Raw genomic sequence first — 20,744 nt, 5'->3', positions numbered from 1 at the left:
TCACTGTTTTCTCTCTTAGACTTTCAGAATGCCACATGGATCTCTTCATAGATCCTAACAGATTGGAGTTTTCAAGAAAAATTCAAAATATGCTGGCTAATATTGAGAAATGTATAAGTGAGTACTTTAAATGTTTAGAGCAATGTGTTGTCTTCTTTGGCAATATTTTCTTAAATGTTAGCATCTGAAGCTTTTACCCAAGGATGTGACAGATATTATACAGTTTGGGGAGATCACAAATTCATTCTTTGGGAATCAGAAATGTACATTTGGAATTATTTGAAAATGTATGAATTATACATCTAACCAGAAAGCACATGAAAAGGTGGGAATTAGCTGCCAGCGCTGCGGCTCACTAGACTAATCCTCCACCTTGCAGCGCCGGCACACGGAGTTCTAGTCCCGGTCGGGGTGCCAGATTCTGTCCCGGTTGCCCCTCTTCCAGGCCAGCTCTCTGCTGTGGTCAGGGAGTGCAGTGGAGGATGACCCAAGTACTTGGGCCCTGCACCCCATGGGAGACCAGGAGAAGTACCTGGCTCCTGTCATTGGATCAGCGCGGTGTGCCGGCCGCAGCGCGCCAGCCATGGCGGCCATTGGAGGGTGAACCAACAGCAAAGGAAGACCTTTCTCTCTGTCTCTCTCTCTCTCTCACTGTCCACTCTGCCTGTCAAAAAAAAAAAAAAAAAAAAGTGGGAATTAGGAAAACCGGCCAAGGCTTCAGTATTTCCAATCATGTACTAGAGAACTATATGACACTTAAATATAAGCTTTCATGTCATGGCCTAACATTTTATACTTTAAATAGATTTGATCTCACTCTGTTCCTGCTATGTATAGGTATAGCCACCTGAAATTATATGGCAACAAGTAGCCTAGCCAAATAATTTTTTATTTTCCATGATAAGTTTTATAAAGATCCTAAGGGCCAGAGTTGTGGGATTGCAGGTTAAGCCACCACCTATGATTACAGCATCCCATATGGTCACCAATTCAAGTCCTGGCCACTCTACTTCTGATCCATCTCCAAGATAATGGCCTGGGAAAGCAGCAGCAGATGACCCAAATGTTTGAGCTGCTGCACCCATGTTGGAGTCCTGGATAAAACTCCTTGCTTCATCCTGGCCCAGTCCTGGCCATGGCAGCCCCTTGGAGAATCAGCTAGCAGATGGAAGATCTGACTCACTCTCTCTCTCTCTCTCTCTCTCTCTGTAACTCTTTCAAATAAATAAATAAACCTTTTTTAAAAATCTTTAAAAAAAAACTGGACCCTAACAGTCCTTAAATATTATATCATTCTCCAGTGACATCGCATGGTTTGCTGAGTTTAAAGGGTGATCTTTCTGGCTTAAACTGGTATCTAATCCATTATTTGCCTTCTGTTTTTCAAGCCCTAGGAACTCAGTCTTTTTCACTATGCTTTGCAACTCCCAATATCTACTAAGAGTCCTCTTTCTACAAAGCTAACTGAAATACTATCAGCCTGTCCGTTGAAATATCATACCTACTTATAAGTATTTTCATTGTATAATAAAGATCAAACATGGATTTTCCTAAAAATATAAGAAATATCACATACTTTTTAAAATCCTTTCTCTAGAGCATTTTGAATCAGTCAGATAGGGGTTTCTTGCTTAGCAAAAATCCATAGATAATAGTATCTTGCAGTATCATACACTTAACAAATATTGCAGAGACGACTGTCATCGCGTTAGGCTGCCCCACCTCATTTTCCTCAGCAGTCTATAGATTTGTTGGACTTCCTCCTGGCTTTCAGTAATGCAAGATGAGAAGTCTGATGCTACTATGATTTCCCTTCTTTGTAAACCAATTTCTGTGCAGTAATTTATCATTTGGAGTTGCATCATGCCATGCTAATAAATCTTGAACTTCAGTTACGCTTTCCATTCTGAAGAACTAAGTCTTCTAGCAATCTCTCCATATGTTTTTCTCCTTTGGATTTTTCAGTTTTGCATCTTTGGATTTCCTGGGCCTGAATATCTTAACCTTTACATTTTTTCCATGTTATGAAATGTTTCTACCACTTGACTTTCCGTAAGTTTTATTATGATGTAATTTGAGACCAGGGTTGTACAGTGCTCCTGCAGTCTCTTCACATGTGTCACCACAGTGTAAATATCAAAATTACAAAATTAACATTAAAACAGTAGTATTAATGAAATGACAGGTTTTGATTGGGTTTTCTCAGATGTTTCGCTAATGATCTGTTTCAGTTTCAGGATCTAGTCTAGGACTGCACATTATGTTTAGTGTTACGTGTCTTGGATCTTTTCTGATCATGACATTTTCTCAGTCTGGCCTTGTCTTTGGATGAGTACTGCTCAGTTAATGTGTAGACTGTCCATTCACTTTGGGTTGATGGCATTGCCTCTTGATGAGAGGCAGTTTTGCAGCTGGACGATGACTATCGCAGTGGTTGGGCCACTTTTTCAAAGCATTGAGCCATGTAGCACATGATGTCAGTATATCTTTTTATGGGTGATACTCACCATGGCCACTTGGCTAAGGTCTGCCAGGTCTCTCCACTGGTAATTTATGAATCACAAGAGGAAATACAGGAACTTTAGGGGGAGGGGAGGAAATTTGAAAACTATACAAATACCTCATTTCTCTTAAAAATTTGGCCCACTAATTTTGGCGTCCATCACTGAATTGTGCCTGCAGCAATTACTACTGTAGCATTCCAACAGTGACCTTCTATGTCATTTCTTACACATGGACAAACTGGAATCTTTCTGTCGGGAATAACTGTGTCTTCCCTATATGTTTATTTTTTTACTTACTTGTATCAATATGGACTCACTAGTATAAGGCCCTTTGAAAAATTCTTGGAAAATGCACATTATAAAAAAACTATGCACAGTTTTCAAAAAGGTTTGAACCAAAAAAAATTTTAATTCCATTTTTCCATGAATTGTTCAAGTCCCTCATATATTTTTCTATACATACATAATAATCTGCATGTAAATATAAATCTATGTAAATATGTGTATATTTATATTTATTTATCTTGGAAATAGTCAAACATTTAAATGACCCCATCATTTCAGCTACTAATATATAGCAGTTATTTTCCTTTTGCATTATATGTACATATTTATAAATTAGCAAACTTTATAGGTAAAATATTTTGTGATCATTTAGAATTAGAGATATTTTCCAATGGCTGCATGTGCATGCGTTCTCATGATTATCATTTAGATGGCTGTATAAATCTGTCACATCAATGTACCATAATATACCTAACCATGACCATAATAATAAACAAATATTCATTGCTATAGACAATGATGCAATCAATATCTTCTGTTGTATGGCTGTGGCTTATACTGATCTTAAAATAATTGTATAAGAGTTGAAGTTGTTGAGCCAAAAGTCTTTATCTTATTCATTTCTATGATTTTCTGTTATATTAAGAAAAATTAACCTTTGGTCTTCAATAAGAATTTTTAAAAACTGATCCCAGTGGGTAATTGGCTTAATTTTATGGTAATGTGTTTTCCCATATATAACACCATTTTGAAAGGATACTTTTTTAGAATTGTTATAAAAGTTTCAAGGCATGATAGTAACATAGTTAGGCCTTTCCCATGATAACATTATTAAAACATTGTCCCACTTTCTAATCCTAATATGATCTCATTTTTACACATAAATACTTGACACTCTGATATTTATTGGCATGTGTTATGAATTAGTATTTCACCTTTAATATTCCACCTGGATGACTAATGACTGATCTGTCACAGCACTATTTATTGAGCAATCCATTCCTCATGCCCACTGATTGGAAATGACACATGTATTCATCACTTACTGTATTCCAGTATGATTTGATTTTATTTCTGGACTACACAGTTACAAGTCTGTAACTTAGATACTGATACTATATTGTTTGAATTATGATGAAGCTTTGTAATATTTTTAACATTTGTTAGTTGTCTCCTTTTACTCCTTTCCTCACCATAATTTCCTGGGTCCACTACTCTTTGTCTCCGTCTTTGGAGTATAAATCAGTATTACTGCCAATTTCTCTTGCTGCTGACACTGTTGCAGCCTTGCTTTGGAAGAGAATTCTCTCCAGCTGGCTCCTGTGCTCTTTCATCTCATCCTTTTCCTTTGTTTGTGGCCACATCCTTCGTTTCTGTCCCCCTAGGATCCTTTCAGGCTCATCTTGTATTTTCCTTGCTCTAGCCCGGAATCAACTATTTCTCTATTGAGAATGAGAGAATGAAATGTAGGAACTAAGATCTAGACTCTCAGTGTGCTCATTGCTATGGAGTGTCACTATTTACAGATACATCGGGTACGAGATGCAGAAAATACATGTATGCATACTAGTTTATGCATTGATGGCAACAGCTAGGACTGGGCCAGGCTGAAGCAGGAGCTTCAACCAGGTCTACCATGTGGGTGGCAGATGTTTTCTAACCTTTGCATTCTCTTAATGATGTGAAGTCCCAAATATGAATATTTGTTCAGTGACTTATTTTCATTTTCTATTTAAATTATACCTCCCCGGCTGGCGCCGCGGCTCACTAGGCTAATCCTCCGCCTAGCGGCGCCGGCACACCGGGTTCTAGTCCCGGTCGGGGCGCCGGATTCTGTCCAGGTTGCCCCTCTTCCAGGCCAGCTCTCTGCTGTGGCCAGGGAGTGCAGTGGAGGATGGCCCAGGTGCTTGGGCCCTGCACCCCATGGGAGACCAGGAAAAGTACCTGGCTCCTGGCTCCTGCCATCGGATCAGCGCGGTGCGCCGGCCGCAGCGCGCCAGCTGCAGCGGCCATTGGAGGGTGAACCAACGGCAAAGGAAGACCTTTCTCTCTGTCTCTCTCTCTCACTGTCCACTCTGCCTGTCAAAAAAAAAAAAAATTATACCTCCCCTACCATCACCCCATTTCCTGTGAATCTTCTATTTCTATAATATGTAATCCAAACCTGAGCCCATCTTTAAATTGCACTTATCATACAGAATAACATTTAGCTTTCACAACAAATAAGCCTCAGTTTTGAGCAGTTCTAGATGTCATTTTGAAGTGTGACTTTTTAAAAAATTGTAGTTAAGGTATTTAAATTTCATGTATTTCATATACACAGATTTAGGAACATATTGATAAAGTGTGACTTTTAAGACACCTGAAAATATTAACTCTTGAATTATATGTTTTAGCCACAATCACTCCCCTTTGCCAAGATGACCGCCTGTCTATATTTATTGATTTGCCTCCAATCATAAGTTCATCGAATGATACAGAAAGTCTAACAAAACCTAAGAAGACTACATGGCCAGATTGTCAGCTACTTTTTGAAATGGATCCTGATTATCAAAACAAAGTAAGTTTTAAAAAAATTTGTCTTTAGGGAGTGTTTGGTTTAAGGAATAGAAATTCACTTAGATGAAATGGATTTTAGAGTATCATAATTCATGTCAACTTGAAAACTAATTCCCAGGTTACTTTTCCATTTGTCTTCCCCAGAATCTCACATCTCTGCTCACTTCTGAGTGTTTTCTCCAGCTTCCATTATGAAGATGAGCTCTCTCTTGTATGGCTCCCATAACATTTGCTTGTCCATATGTTGATTTGCCATACCCTAAATCGTCTCATTGCCATCTAGCTAGATATTTTTGTTCAAATTCACAGAGAATGTAATTGGCTTTGTTTGGGTCAGGATTCTACCCTATCCAAAGTAGCTATGTCTTGGGAATTGGCTGAGATCATATATTCTATAGGACTGGCCTTTTCCAAGGCTATACAGAGAGCATTGTCTGTAAAGTGATGTGATAAGCAAGGAAATAAGTGATTTGTCTCTCCAGCACAGGACTAAAAATCAGAGGTTAACTTTAAATTTAAATAGCCTAGTAAGCCTTTGCATGAAATCCAAATTTTAGAAAGCCACCTATGTTTCTTACACTTATGTTTCCAATGTATTTAAACATTTTATAAAGATTCTGAACAAAATGTACTCCACATAAGACTATTAATATATCAGATCACATTTTTATTGCTCTCAGAATAAAAATTCTGACAACTCTTTCACCTGTGTATTTACAGATTGTGAGTCTCCTGACGATCATTGGTAATTCCATGGGCCTCGTTAATGATTACAGCTGCATGTTTATCGAGTATAGCACCATGATAGGGAAGGCCATGATCATTAGTACAAAATTGCCATCTATGGGAGAATTGACTGCAGAGCGGTTTAAAATTATACTCAATAAACTGAGAAACTATCTTAAGCACATGGTGAACATGGTTATTGAAAAGCATGTTGGTATTTTCAAAGTTGTGAGTCTTGATTATCAGTCAAAGTGCTTACCCTATGTGGATACCGCCATACACGTGAGCCACACGCTGTTGGAATCTGAGATTCAAAGAAAAAATACAAACCTATTGGCAGTAAGTATTTTGAAAATTGTGTATTTCCTATTGCATAAGAATCTTTCAGATTAGTGATCTATAACTTTGAAATAGGTATTTATAAAGTATATGATTAATATTATTCTCTGAAAATTCTAATGTGCATTACTTGTTTGTGTCTTTGATCAAATATCACTTCATTAAAAATTTTTTTTCTTGATTATCACTAATAAAATCACCTCCCATGTCACTCCCTCCCTCCTCTCCCTGTTTATAATTTTGAGCAATAACATGCACCCTTACCTGGAGTTAGGCTCAGTACCTGTTTGTCGGTTGTCTCCTCCACTAAGAGGTAAACTCCATCCAGTTATGGAGCACCTGACAAAAATCTCTGAATACCAGTGCCTGTTAGGGTTTACTGTGCAGTAGAGATGACTTTGTTTTAGGGAGGCTTCCAGGCAAGCAAATCTCCCCTGGGACTACAGTGGTTTGAAATCTGCATGAATATTCCAGAGCTGAGAAAGTATGAAAACTTAGCGCACCTGCAATAACTGCCTCTTTATTCACTGCTCCTAACTGTCACCCATGTGAGTCTCCAGGACACAGAGCCTTATAGACCAGCCACTCTCTGCACAAGCACTCTGATTTGAACCACAACCCTGCTTATGGGTAGGAATTCTTAACACTAGCTACTGTTTGTTCAGTTATTCATTCAGGCCATCCATAAACTTTTATTAAGCATTGATTGTAGGCTTGGCATTGTACTAAGCCCTGGAATGTAATGGTGAGAGAGAGAATCATTCAGAGAGTCTAATCTGGCAGAAAATACTTACCAAAGTACCTCATAAAACTTAGGTGGTTTTTTTTCTTTTGCTAGAAAAAAATGTATTAAAATATGAAGGAGGAGTAAGAGTTGGCTGGCCAGAGAAGAATGTGATGATCGCTCAAGTAATTGGGTCCTGTCACCTACATGGCAGATCCGTTGCAGGCATTTGTGAAGTGAGCCCATGATAGGAGCTCAGGATCTCTCTCTGTCTCCCTCCCTCCCTCCCTCTTCCCTTACCCCTCTCTGTTTTTCTGACTCTCAAATTTTAAAAAATTTTTAATCAGAAATAACATGTAATATTAGCAATGCCTGATTTTATATCACAAATTACTAAATGTGCTAAGAAACAGGAACATATGACTCCCATGTGAATGAGGAAATCAATGGAAACAGCTAGGAATGACAAGGAAGAAGAGACCATTAGGCAAAGATCTTGAAACAGCTTATATAATTATGCACAAGCATTTAGATAAAAATGTAATAAAAATATAAGAAATAGACAAATGAAATATACAAAAGACCCAAAAATAGAACTTAAATGATGAAAAATACAATTATCTTAAATAAGATTCATTCAATAAGATTAATTGTAGATTAGACATTGTAGGGGGAAAAAAGCTGAACTTGAAAAAATAGCAATAAAATCTATCACAGAAGAAGCACAGAGAAGAAAAATGACTAAGAACAGAACAGTCTCATTTACCTGTGGTACAACACCAAGTGATCTATCTCATGTGTAACTGGAGTCCCACAATGAGATGAGAAAGAGGCAGGCAGGAAAAAGAATCTAAAAAAAGGTGAAATAATTTCCAAATTTGATGAAAACTGCAAACCAATAGATTTGAGAAGCTCAAAGAAACCCAAATGTGAAATTCTAAAAGAAAACACCACCAAAATCAATGAATACTAAAAACCACTGGTAAACGGTGACTTGATCAGCCCTCACCCTGACTGTTGATGAGCAGCTTAATATGTTATCCCTCTTAGTATTTTTTTTGTTTGTTCTACTTAATACTTTTGGTTGAATACTGTAATCAATACACAATTCTTCTTAAGTGCTGAAACATAACTGAAAAGTGATCGCTGTTAAATATAAGAGTGGGAATAAGAGAGGGAAGAGATGAGCAATTCAGGACATGCTCAAGCTGACTTACCTCAAACGGTAGAGTTAGAAACATACCAGGGGATTCGAATTCAATCCCATCGAGGTGGCATGTACCAATGCCATCTCACTAGTCCCAGTGATCAATTTCTGTTCACAATTGATCATAATGATAGGACTAAGAACCAAAGGGATCACATAAACAAGAATAGTGTCTGCAAATACTAGCTGATAGAATCAAAAAGGGAGAGAAGGATCCAACATGGGAAGTGAGATACACAGCAGACCCATAGAATGAAAATGTCCTAACAGCACTCTGACCTCAGAATCAGCCCTTAAGGCATGCAGATCCGGCTGAAATGCCCATGAGAGTATTTCAGGCATGGAAAGCCAAGACACTCTGGGGGGGAGAAAAAAAAAAAACTAAATGAAAGATCTCCGCGAGTGAGACCCCAGTGGAAAGAATGGGTCATCGAAGAAGGAGGTACCTTTCTCTGAAGGGAGGAGAGAACTTCCACTTTGACCATGACCTTGTCTAAATATGATCAGAGTCAGTGAACTCAGGGGGCTTCCACAGCCTTGGCAGCTCTTGACAAGAGCCTAGGGTGATTACTGATGCCATAAACAAGAGTGTCAATTTGTTAAGTCAACAACAGGAGCCACTGTGCACTTACTCCTCATGTAGGATCTTTGTCCTTAGTGTGCTGTACATTGAGATTTAATGCTATAACTAGTACTCAAACAGTATTTTTCACTTTATGTTTCTGTGTGGGAGCAAACTGTTGAAATCTTTACTTAATGTATGCTAAACTGATCTTCTGTATATGAAGAGAATCGAAAATGAATCTTGATGTGAATGGAAGGGGAGAGGGAGTGGATAAGGGGAGGGTTGCGGGTGGGAGGGACATTATGGGGGGGAAGCCATTGTAATCCATATTCTGTACTTTGGAAATTTATATTCATTAAATAAAAGTTAAAAAAAAAACACTGGTGCAGAGAAATCTTAAAAGCAACAATAGACAGGAAGAAGGGTGAAGAGAGGAAGAAATAAACAAAATAAGACATTACAAAGACTTCTGTTGAGAAATTATGTAAGAAGACAATGGAATAACATCTTACAAGCATATAATCCTTAAAATGTGTATTGAGCAAAGGACTTATTTTCAAAAAATACAAAGAACAAGCAAAAGCGAAATTAGTAAGAGAACTCAACAACAATGGGAAAATGATGTGTACATTTCATGAAAGAAAAATGGCAATGAGGTATAGTATATGCCAAAAATCAGTCATCAGGAAAATGTACATTAATGACTACAATTATCATCTACTGCACATCCATTGGACTGAATAAAATTAAAAATAATGGCAACACCAATGCCAAAAGGATGTTGCATAGACTGCAGGAGAATGTAAAATGGTACATGGTCACTTTTGAAAACTGACCTTTTTTATGAACGTTAAATGTTCACTTGTCATTCAATCCAGCAATCTGTTCATGTTATTTACGCACAGGAAATGAAAACAAATCCATACACAAACTTGCTCCTTTGTCATAGGAAATTTGCTCACAAGAGACAAAAGTCAAAATTGTCAAAATCCAGAAACAATGCATGTGTTTCCCAATAGCTTAATATTTAAGAAAAAATTGTGTATATTAATTCATAAGGATAGTTATCAGCAAGTTTAGAAGGAATGAGCTGCAACACAAAGTAACTGAAATGAGTCTAGAAAACATGTAAGGAAGGCAAACACAAAGCAGTCCCTGTGTATGCTCCTATATCCAAGACACTTGACAAATTTAACCTATTGCAACAGCAGAAAGGTGGCTTCCTGAGAGAAAAGGTCGGAATGGGGCAGGAGATATCGCTCTGGAACAAAACAAGTTTTTTACATTTTAGATTACAGAAGTAGTTATTACTGATGTGTGTTTTAAAACTTATGAGAATATGTAATTAACATGCAAATTATGTTTCAATTGATTGGTCTTTTCAAAACTGAGTACCGTTTATTATTTAAAAGACCATATTAATACACTTACCTCTTTTTTACCTCAGGTTCCTTGTATGTAAACTGGGGACAATATACCTAACCTAGTTGTAAAAATTGTTAATGAATGTGAAGTTCTTTTTTTTTAAGTATTTATTTTGAAAGAGAGAGAGAGAGAGATCTTCCATCTGCTGGTTCACTCCCCAGGTAGCTGCAAAGGCCCAGACAGGAGCTTCACCCAGGTATCCTAAGTGGGTACCAGAGGCCCAAGCACTTCCCAGGCCAACAGTAAGGAGCTGGATCAGGAGTAGAATGGCTAGCACAAAAGCTGGCTACCGTATGGGATGCGTACATATTAGGTGGTAGCTTTACCTGCTATACCACAATGGTGGCCCCTGTGAAGGTCTTTTATTTCATGATTTTTGTACTATCTTAAAATATTTAAGTGGATAAATTATAGTTGTATATATTCATGGAGTTTAATGTTAGGATTATGAGTACAGTGTGGAATACCTGAGTTGAACTAATTCACATATCCATCACCTCAAATACTTATTTTTCTTTGGTGAGATCTTTTGATTTAATCTTAGTAATTTTGAAATGTACAGTACACTTAATTTTTATTATTTTTAAATAGCGACTAGCAATGTTGAGCATTTGTCACATACTTCTTGGCCATTTCTATGTCTTGTTTTTGAATGGGCCTTTGCCTATCTTTGAATCACGCTCATTTTTTTCCTTATGTAGAGTTGAGTTCCTTACATATTTTGAATGTTAATCCCTTTGTGAGTGTATAATGGGTAAATATTTTGTCACAATCCGTATATTATTTTCGTCACTCTGTTTTGTTTCCTTTGCTGTGCAGAAGCTTTTCAGTTTACTGTAATCCCATGTCTGTTTTTATTGCCTTTGGTTTGGGGTTCATATCAAAAACTCGTCGCCCAGACCTTTGCCATAGAGCTTTTCCACTGTGTTTTCTTCCACTGGTTCTCCTGTTTGGGGCATTACAATGAAGTCACTTTGAGCTGATTTTGCATGTGGTGTGAGATAACGGTCTAATGCCCTTCTTCTGTATGTGGATACCTAGTTTTCCCAACATGAATTTTGGGATTTTTTTCTAGTTCTGTGAGGAATGTCGTTGGTATTTTTATAGGATAGGGGTTGCATTGAATGTGTATATTCCTCTGGCAGTTTGGACATTTTTAACAATATTCATTTTTAAAGTCCATGAATATGGAATATCTTTCCATTTATTTGTGTCTTCAATTTCTTTCTTCATTTATAGTTAATAGTGTGGTGATCTTCACCTGTTTTTTTTTTTTAAAGATTTCTTTATTTGAAAAGTAGAGTGTCAATGAGGGGAAGAGACAGAAAGATACCTTCCATCCACTGGTTCACTCCCCAAATGGCCACAACAGCCAGAACTAAGCCAGTCCAAAGCCAGGAGCCTGGAACTCCATCTGGTGGGTGGCAGGAGCATAAGCACGTGGCCATCTTCTGCTGCTTTCCCAGGCTCATTAGCAGGGAGCTGGGTTGGAAGTGGAGCAGCCCAGATTCAAAGTGGCATTCATATGTGATGCCAGTGTCACAAGCTGTGATGTAAGCCACTGCACACAGTGTCAGGCCAGAGATCCTCACCTTGGTTGAATTTATTTCTAAGTATTTTGTGTGTGCACTATCACAAATGGGATTTCTTTTTCTTGATTTCATTTTCAGGGAGTTTGCTGTTAGCATACAGAAATTCTACTGAATTTTGTATGTTGGTTTTGTGTGCTTCAACTTTATTAATTCCTTAATCAGTCCTAAGATTTTGGCGGGGGGGGGTTATTTATATAAAATTATATTATCTGCAATCAGGGAAAATGTAATTTCTGTATAATTTTGATGCCTTTTATTTCCTTTTTTCAAGATTTATTTATTTATTTATTTGAAAGCTGGAGTTAGGTGGGGGGTCTTCCATCCACTGGTTCACTCCCCAGTTGGGTGCAATGGCCAGAGCTGCACCGATCCGAAGCCAGGAGCCAGAAGCTTCTTCCAGGTCTTTCATGTGGTAGAGGGGCCCAAGAACTTGGACCATCTTCTACTGTTTTCCCAGGCCATAGCAGAGAGCTGGATTGGAAGCGGAGCCACTGGGACTCAAACTGGCACCCATATGGGATGCCAGCACTGCAGGAGGCAGCATTACTGCTACGCCACAGCACCAGCCTGTTTTATTTACTTTTTTTAAAAAAATATTTATTTATTTATTTGAAACTCAGAGTCACACAGAGAGGCAGAGAGAGAGAGCGAAAGAAAGGTCTTCCATCTGCTGGTTCACTCCCCAAATGGCCGCAATGGCCAGAGCTGAGCCAATCCGAAGCCAGGAGCCAGGAGCTTCTTCCAGGTCTCCCACATGGGTGCAGGGGCCCAAGGACTTGGGCCATCTTTACTGCCATAGCAGAGAGCTGGACCAGAAGTGGAGCAGCTGGGACTTGAACCGGCACCCATATGGGATGCCGGTACTGCAGGCAGTGACTTTACACGCTATGCCACAGCACCGCCCCCCCCACTTTATTTACTTTTAAAGATTTATTTATTTGAAAGAGTTACAGAGAGACTGGGAGAGATAGGTCTTCCATCCACTGGCTCATGCCCCAGATGGCTGCATCTACCAGTACTGGGCCAACTGAAGCCAGGAGCTTCTTCCTAGTCACCCACATGGGCAGCAGGGGCCCAAACACTTGTCCCATTTTCCACTGCTTTTCCCAGGCCATCAGCAGGGAGTGGGAGCAGAAGCAGAGCAGTGAGGATTTGTTATAGATGGCAGCTTTATCTGCTGTGCCACAACACTGACCCCAAAGACTTTTTGTCTTTTACTTGCCTAATTCCCATGCCTGCAATGCCGAGTTCTATGTTGAATGAAAGTGGTGATAGCAGGCATCCTTGTCTTCTTCCTAATCCTAGAAGAGAATCTTGAAATGTTCGTGAGCTTTATTATAATTAGCTTTGATTTTTCTGTCACATGTGAGCTTTGCTGAGGTACATTCCTTCTCAACCTAACTGTTGAGAATGTTTGTCATGAAATGATGTTGAGTTTTGTCAAATACTTTCTCTTCTTCTATTCAAACAATCATATGGGTTTTATCCTTCAGTCTGTTAATACAGTGTATCACATATTTGTGTGTTGAACCTACTTGCATTATTGTGAATTATCTTTTAAGTGTGCTGTTGAATGTGGTTTTCTAGTATTTTGTTTAAGATGTTTGCGTCTATGTTTATCAGGGATATTGCCCTATAGCAGTCTTTTCATTGTGGTGTCTGTGTCTGGCTTTGGTAATAGGGTAATGCTAGCCTCAGAAAATGCATTTGAAAGTATTCCCTTTTCTTGACTATTTTGAAAGCATTTGTGGGTTGCTATTAGTTCTTTTAACTCAACGTGGTGGGGTTGGCACTGTAACCCTCATTTTAAAGGTCAAGTTTATGATGTCTTGTCATAAAATAAAGTCATAGGGCTGGCCCTGGGGCTTAGTGGATACAGCCACCACCTGCAGTGCCAACATCCCATATAGGCACCAGTTCAAGACCCGGCTGCTCCACTTCTGATCCAGCTCTCTGCTGTGGCCTGGGAAAGCAGTAGAAGATGGCCCAGGTCCTTGGGCCCCTGCACCCACTTGGGAAGACCTGGAAGAAGCTCCTGGCTTCAGATTGGCCCAGCTCCAGCCATTGTGGCCAATTGGTGAACAAACCAGCGGATGGAAGCTCGCTCTTTCCCTCTCTGCCTCTGCCTCTCTATAACTCTACGTTTCAAATATTAAAAAGCTTTGAAACATGAACTAAAAGTTAGAATTTGAAGTAGAAATGCAATTGCCTTAAAAATCTTAAAGAATGACATATACTTATGGGAAGAATGGATGCTATATAATGGATACCAGTATGGTAAAAAAAAAAAAATGGATTTGGAATCAGATGTGAGTTTGAATCGTAGTTCTATAACTCACTATAACTGAATTTCTGATCATGGATTAATGAACCTGAGACTCAATTTCTCCTGGGCAGGAAAATAATACCTAATTAGAAAACATTATATATAGCTGAATAAGGTCAGTGTAACACGCTCAAAACATGACACAGTGGTTATGCACTGTTTGAACTCCAATTTGTACTCTTTTTCATTACATTTATTTCTTAAAAGTAATTATTCAGAATGTTGCTTTTATATCTTGGTAGCATTTGTTTTATATGTGATATACATTGAGCTATATTCTGTTAACAGTAGTATTTGATCATGTTAATGCCCTAGTAATTAAATAATACTTAGAGTCTTCTTAAAAGAAATTACTGTGTTCTAAGAGAGTGAACAATCATTGCATAATTATAATTGACATGTGAATGATTTCAGGTCATAGAATCATCAGTGCAACAGCTGAAATATAATCCCATTGAAATAGAAGAATTTGTGGAACATTTTGTTTTTTTAGACACAATTTCCTCAAAAATATCTATGTTAGAAAAAGAGTACTTGACAATTTCTCAGCTGTACTCTGTTGTGCGGAATTACCAGATTCATATTTCAGAACAGCAAATTGCAATGTTTGAAGTCCTTTTTTTCAAGTTCAGTCAACTAAAAACATCTGTGAAGTTATATGAAACAAACAAAAGTGCTGCTATGACTAAATTCAAGGAAAATTTGGAAGCATATGTCATTGGTCTACGGGTTGCTGTTAGTAATTTAAAATCTGAAGTAAGTTTTGTTTTGTTTTTTTTTTTCATTAAAAATTTGTTCTTAGTTTCATGGATGCTTAAGCATTTGGATATTTGTGTTCCATGGAATCTTGGTCAATCTAATCCGAGTATTCCTACCTTGGGGTTCATAGACACAATTTTGGTGGCTTGTGAGCTTGAATGGAAAATAAAATTACATCTCTATGAATATTTTAATTAACCCCTAACTAGAATTTAGCATGTTCTTCAACTATGAATGTATGTAGGCAAGACATGGGTGGAACTGACACTTTTCCAAGGGTGTCAACAGATTGCTAAAAGGGCCCTTGGTGGGGGAAAAAAAGTGGGGGGAGGGGCCGAAATGGGGGAGTTGAAAACTCCTAAAATTTTTCCAGGCCTTTGAGGCAAATGGTGATGACAGTTCCAACTTCACTCATTGTATTACGACCTAGATGATACACTACAGTGCTCTGTCAGTAAAGCATGTCTAAGCTGGGAACACTGTGGTTTCTTAGAAGGTCTTACTGTTACTTTTCAGATAAGAACCCCTGTTCTGTTGTGTATTGCTACACAAGTGACGACAGCCCAGGAAATTATCCGGACCCTCTCGGAGGAGGCTGCCAGCTTATCTGTCAAGGCTCAGTTGTGTTCGAGCTTTCAGGATCGTTTTGAGGATTCGCACTTTCAGATGCACTCTCTTAGCATGGAAGAAATCACGCGGATTGTGTTTGCCGAGATCTGTGACATTGAGTATGACTTAAGTTTGAGGCGGATGTTATGGGAAACACGGGAGGAGTGGGGAAGCCTCTATCAGGAATGGAAGAGTTGTTCTCTTCAAACTATGGATGTAGAATCGATACAGAGAAATGTTTCGAAGTGGTTGGACACCATCTCTGTACTAGAAAAAGGTAAGGGTGTTCTTGAGCTTTCGCACCCAGCATGCTCTCAGAATGCCCTCTGGGCATGAACACTGGCCCTGCTGCTTTCCCCTGTAGGCAGGGGCTGGAGGGGCAGCATCGGGAGGCACTATTGGGTGAGCCAAGAAACAGATCAAAGCTTTGTTTAAAAAAATAAAAATAAAAAAAAGTCATTCTGGGAGGTTCTTCCACATGCTAATCCCCCAATCTGGAATCTTGGCAATGCAGGAGTAGTGTCCCGTGAGAGTGTTCTGTGAGGTCATGGCCTGGCTGAGAGAACTTTGTCCCCTTATCATTCAGCTATACCTAAGCAAAATTTGTTCTACAGAAAGGCTAGGAAAACGGTTTTCTTGTTTATAAATTGTAATAGCACAGAAAGTTTAGAGAAAAAAAAAACTGGTGACAACTCACAGTCTTATGCCGGAACATAACGCTGGGTGCGTGCCCTCGCAATACGCTGCTGTGTACACGTTTCAGAGAACAAGATTTAAAGTGACACGTAGCCAATGCCTTCTGTTACTTAGTTTTCTGAATAAAATCTTGCTCTTTGCCAAAGCCTGTAGTGGCAAGAACTCAGATAGTCTTTGGACCTTTGATTTAAATAGGTCTTGAAAAACACTTTACTATTCAATAGGGCTTTATAAAAGCATTCTCATCTGTACGCACTGGTTTCTCAAGAGTGAGTGTGGAGCTTTCGGCTCTCCTGAGTCCCCAGTTCTGTTTCTGTACTCCCCAGCCCCTTTTCTAAACTGAGCAAGAAAGATTACAAGGGTAAACCTTCAAATGCATAGGTTCTGAGCCCTCTAACTCAGTGGCTTGCCACTGCCAGAGAACAGACCAATTTATTGTCACCTACATTTCCTATAGGTCAGCATTAGAAATATTTTCTTTATCAAATGGAAGTGATAGACTGTTTTCCCCTTGATGCTCTTCCTTACTTAGCAAAATTTAAAAGTCCACAATGTATGTCAGTCTTCTGTATGTGTGTGTATGTACCTATCCATCTGAATATTTATCTTGTCAGTGAGAATTGGGGAAGCCCTGTAGTAGTTGGATATCCCTGGCATCAAATTGGGTTTTAGTCACCTGTCCTGATAGCTATTTCTTTTTATTTTAATATAGAGTTGATTCTTATGGAAGGGTGATGTTATTGAAGCTTATTATTTTATATTATAATTCAGATTAGTAACCAATAAATTAGCATTGCATTACTTAACAAATTTTAAGGAAAAATGCTTATATTCTCAGTTTTCGTTTTAAAAAATATGGTGAGCATATTATAAAGCTTCCTCATTTGTAATTTATAGGTTTACCTGCAAATGATGTGCTTACAAATCTTAAGCAGTCAGTGACAGAGTTTAAACAGAAGCTGCCTGCCATTGTAGCTCTGGGAAACTTTCATCTGAAGCCAAGGCATTGGGAGGCTCTCCAGGAGATTACTGGAAATTCAATTTCCTTTTATAAAGGCCGCACCATAGAAGACCTTCTAAACCTCAAGGTAAATGAGAATAGGTTGAAATGCCAGGAGGGCCAACTTTAAGTAGGTAATATTAAATACACAGGGATCAGGGATTAGAAAAGTGAGTTCACAGAGTAGGAAAGTAAGAGTCTATTAGATGATAGGTGGTAGGACATTGTCTAAATGGAGTCATTGGGTAGGTGATTCTTTATACCATTATCATCTAGATGTTACAAAACAGTGATGCTAGTTTTAATGCATAACAAATGAAATTAGTCTTTCCTTATTTAGCAATGCTACTTCTTAGAATACATTTTAAAGGAATAGAAAAATCAAAATCACTGAATTCTGTTCTGTATAAAATAAAAATATTAAGAATGTACTAGGATAGTCTTACCAATAATTTGCTATAATATTTTAAATGCATAATTAGCAACTATTTGGTTTGTAAGTTTTATATAAAAACAATTTTTCAATATCTTCAAGGTTAAAATGTACCCTACATTCATGCACATCTTACAGTAAGCCTCATCAATGTTTAATATTTCATGGTCTGTATTATTTAATATAATCAAAACCAGCATTTGAAACCTATAAATCTCTACTAAATAATCTGTTGTAATTAGGAAGGTGGGAAATTTTCTTAAAAAGAAGAAAAAATTCAAAAGGCAAATTTAATTGATTTTAAAAATTAGATCATTTGTGGGAATAAGAGAGGGAAGAGATGTGCAATTCGGGACATGCTCAAGCTGACTTACCTCAAACGGTAGAGTTAGAAACATACCAGGGGATTCGAATTCAATCCCATCGAGGTGGCATGTACCAATGCCATCTCACTAGTCCCAGTGATCAATTTCTGTTCACAATTGATCATAATGACAGGACTAAGAACCAAAGGGATCACATAAACAAGAATAGTGTCTGCAAATACTAGCTGATAGAATCAAAAAGGGAGAGAAGGATCCAACATGGGAAGTGAGATACACAGCAGACCCATAGAATGGCAAATGTCCTAAACAGCACTCTGGCCTCAGAATCAGCCCTTAAGGCATGCAGATCTGGCTGAAATGCCCATGAGAGTATTTCAGGCATGGAAAGCCAAGACACTCTGGGGGAAAAAAAAAACTAAATGAAAGATCTCCGCAAGTGAGACCCTAGTGGAAAGAATGGGTCATCAAAGAAGGAGGTACCTTTCTCTGAAAGGAGGAGAGAACTTCCACTTTGACCATGGCCTGGTCTAAATATGATCAGAGTCAGTGAACTCAGGGGGCTTCCATAGCCTTGGCAGCTCTTGACAAGAGCCTAGGGTGATTACTGATGCCATAAACAAGAGTGTCAATTTGTTAAGTCAACAACAGGAGCCACTGTGCACTTACTCCTCATGTAGGATCTTTGTCCTTAGTGTGCTGTACATTGAGATTTAATGCTATAACTAGTACTCAAACAGTATATTTCACTTTGTGTTTCTATGGGGGTGCAAACTGTTGAAATCTTTACTTAATGTATACTAAACTGATCTTCTGTAAAAAAAAAAATTATCAATTCCCAACTTGACTCTTACTGGGATTAAACATGACAATAGGTCTGATCTGATTTCATCATCATTTAAAAAATCATCTATTATTTTTCACTTTATGTTTCTGTGTGGGAGCAAACTGTTGAAATCTTTACTTAATGTATACTAAACTGATCTTCTGTATATTAAGAGAATCGAAAATGAATCTTGATGTGAATGGAAGGGGAGAGGGAGAGGGAAAGGGGAGGGTGGCGGGTGGGAGGGAAGTTATGGGGGGGGGGAAGCCATTGTAATCCATAAGTTGTACTTTGGAAATTTATATTCATTAAATAAAAGATAAAAAAATTAGATCATTTTATATCTTGAGTCCTAATCTCAATCCCCCTGTGAGCTCCAGACGTACATATCCCATTTCCTATTTAACATCACCACTTACATGTCTGAGAGAGATTTCAAAGTTAGCTAGATAAATTCACTTTTCACTTTCCATCTACCAAGTTCTACGCTCCATCTTCTGTGAATCAGTTAATGGCAATTCCATTCTTCCAACCGCTTACACTAAAAATCATGAACTGATCATTGCACTTTGCTTGCTCTCTCAGACCACATCCTAAGTATCTCCTGAATCTTTATCAGAGCCTCCTAACTGGTCTATAAGACAAAGGAGAATTGAACAAGATATTCCAGATAATTTCAGAATGCAAGGCCCAGTGCCAACAGCTGAGTTTATTCAAACCAGTGTACTGAAAATCTGGCACACTGTCAATGAGACATTCATTTTCAAAGTCTTCGGTAGAGGGTAAGTATAGTCACAAGCAACACAAGTTTAGGGAGATAGGCACAGAGGGGAGCAGCTGGTGATCTGGGGTCAGTGGCCTGTAATACCTCAAAGGGTTCCAATGAGCTGTCCCTATGTTTCCAGCATGAACAGATAGTTTAAAAAGGAAGCCACCTCTCCCACAGTTTTTGGAGTCCAGACTTAGGGTAGTTTTGTATCTGAACAAAAATGAACAACACCGTTAGTCTCATTTTCAGACTGTGAAACACCATAGCCAGGAGTTAGAGGAACCCTTTCTCCTTCTTGAGGTTAATGGCAATACTCAAGGGTGGTAAGGTGGCAGTGGCTAGTGCTCTCAACTGAACTCTGGGTTTCTGGAACATTTTAATAATCCTGTAGAAATCTGACAGCTTGTCCACTGCAATGTGGTACTTAGGTGAACAGGACTGAGCCCAGGAACTCAGGTCAAACTTGCTTTGCTTACTAATACTCGCATTTGAGACTAACTCAGACTAGTGTTTGTGCCCCAAGACTTTCCAGAATAGGCCTTATTAGAAGTTCATTTGTGATCTTATCAAACGAAGAAATTATGATGTCATGCAATCATATGTGACAGTCATTGTTTCCATGATGTTGTGCCAGCTCTAAAATGCCTTATCATATGGAACGGATGTCTTAAAGTTAGGAGAAAGAGATCAATGGTATGCCTAAAATGAACACTGCTACTTTACGGTTGATCATTTACACTTTAGGAATCCCTGTGCATCATAACAGAGGTTGGTAATTGATTACGGGTATTAAGATTTATCTGAAACTTTCCAGATACTACCAAGTCAGTTGGAAGGTCTGACCACTTGTCAGTCAAGTCTGAAACTTGGACCATGAAGACTTGATGGGGCTAGATTCACTCAGCTGAAACTTCGCTTACACTTTACCCTGTAAACCAATCTCAGAATGTTAGGCACAAAGTGATTTCTTCAGTATAGAATCATGGGGATTCTGTGTTTCCTTATCTGCCTTTGGCTGTGTAATCTATGTCAAAATGTAAATTCCATTCCTGAAGCTGTTAAGAAAGGCTACAAGCA

At 38.5% G+C, this 20,744-nt stretch overlaps 1 protein-coding gene across 1 annotated transcript in view; it reads left to right on the top strand.

Annotated features, from left to right (window-relative positions):
- Positions 1–20,744, top strand: part of DNAH14 (dynein axonemal heavy chain 14) — a 344,335-nt gene that overhangs the window by 82,448 nt on the left and 241,143 nt on the right. The window contains exons 15-20 of the mRNA XM_070055424.1: positions 20–117; positions 5,186–5,349; positions 6,069–6,413; positions 14,667–15,008; positions 15,528–15,897; positions 17,214–17,404. Coding sequence (XP_069911525.1) covers positions 20–117; positions 5,186–5,349; positions 6,069–6,413; positions 14,667–15,008; positions 15,528–15,897; positions 17,214–17,404 — 1,510 coding nt within the window. The remainder of the gene's footprint in view (positions 1–19; positions 118–5,185; positions 5,350–6,068; positions 6,414–14,666; positions 15,009–15,527; positions 15,898–17,213; positions 17,405–20,744) is intronic.

Source organism: Oryctolagus cuniculus, chromosome 13 (assembly GCF_964237555.1).
Source record: "Oryctolagus cuniculus chromosome 13, mOryCun1.1, whole genome shotgun sequence".
NCBI classification, from domain to species: Eukaryota; Metazoa; Chordata; class Mammalia; order Lagomorpha; family Leporidae; genus Oryctolagus; species Oryctolagus cuniculus.
This window is presented reverse-complemented; position numbering and strand designations above follow the sequence as displayed.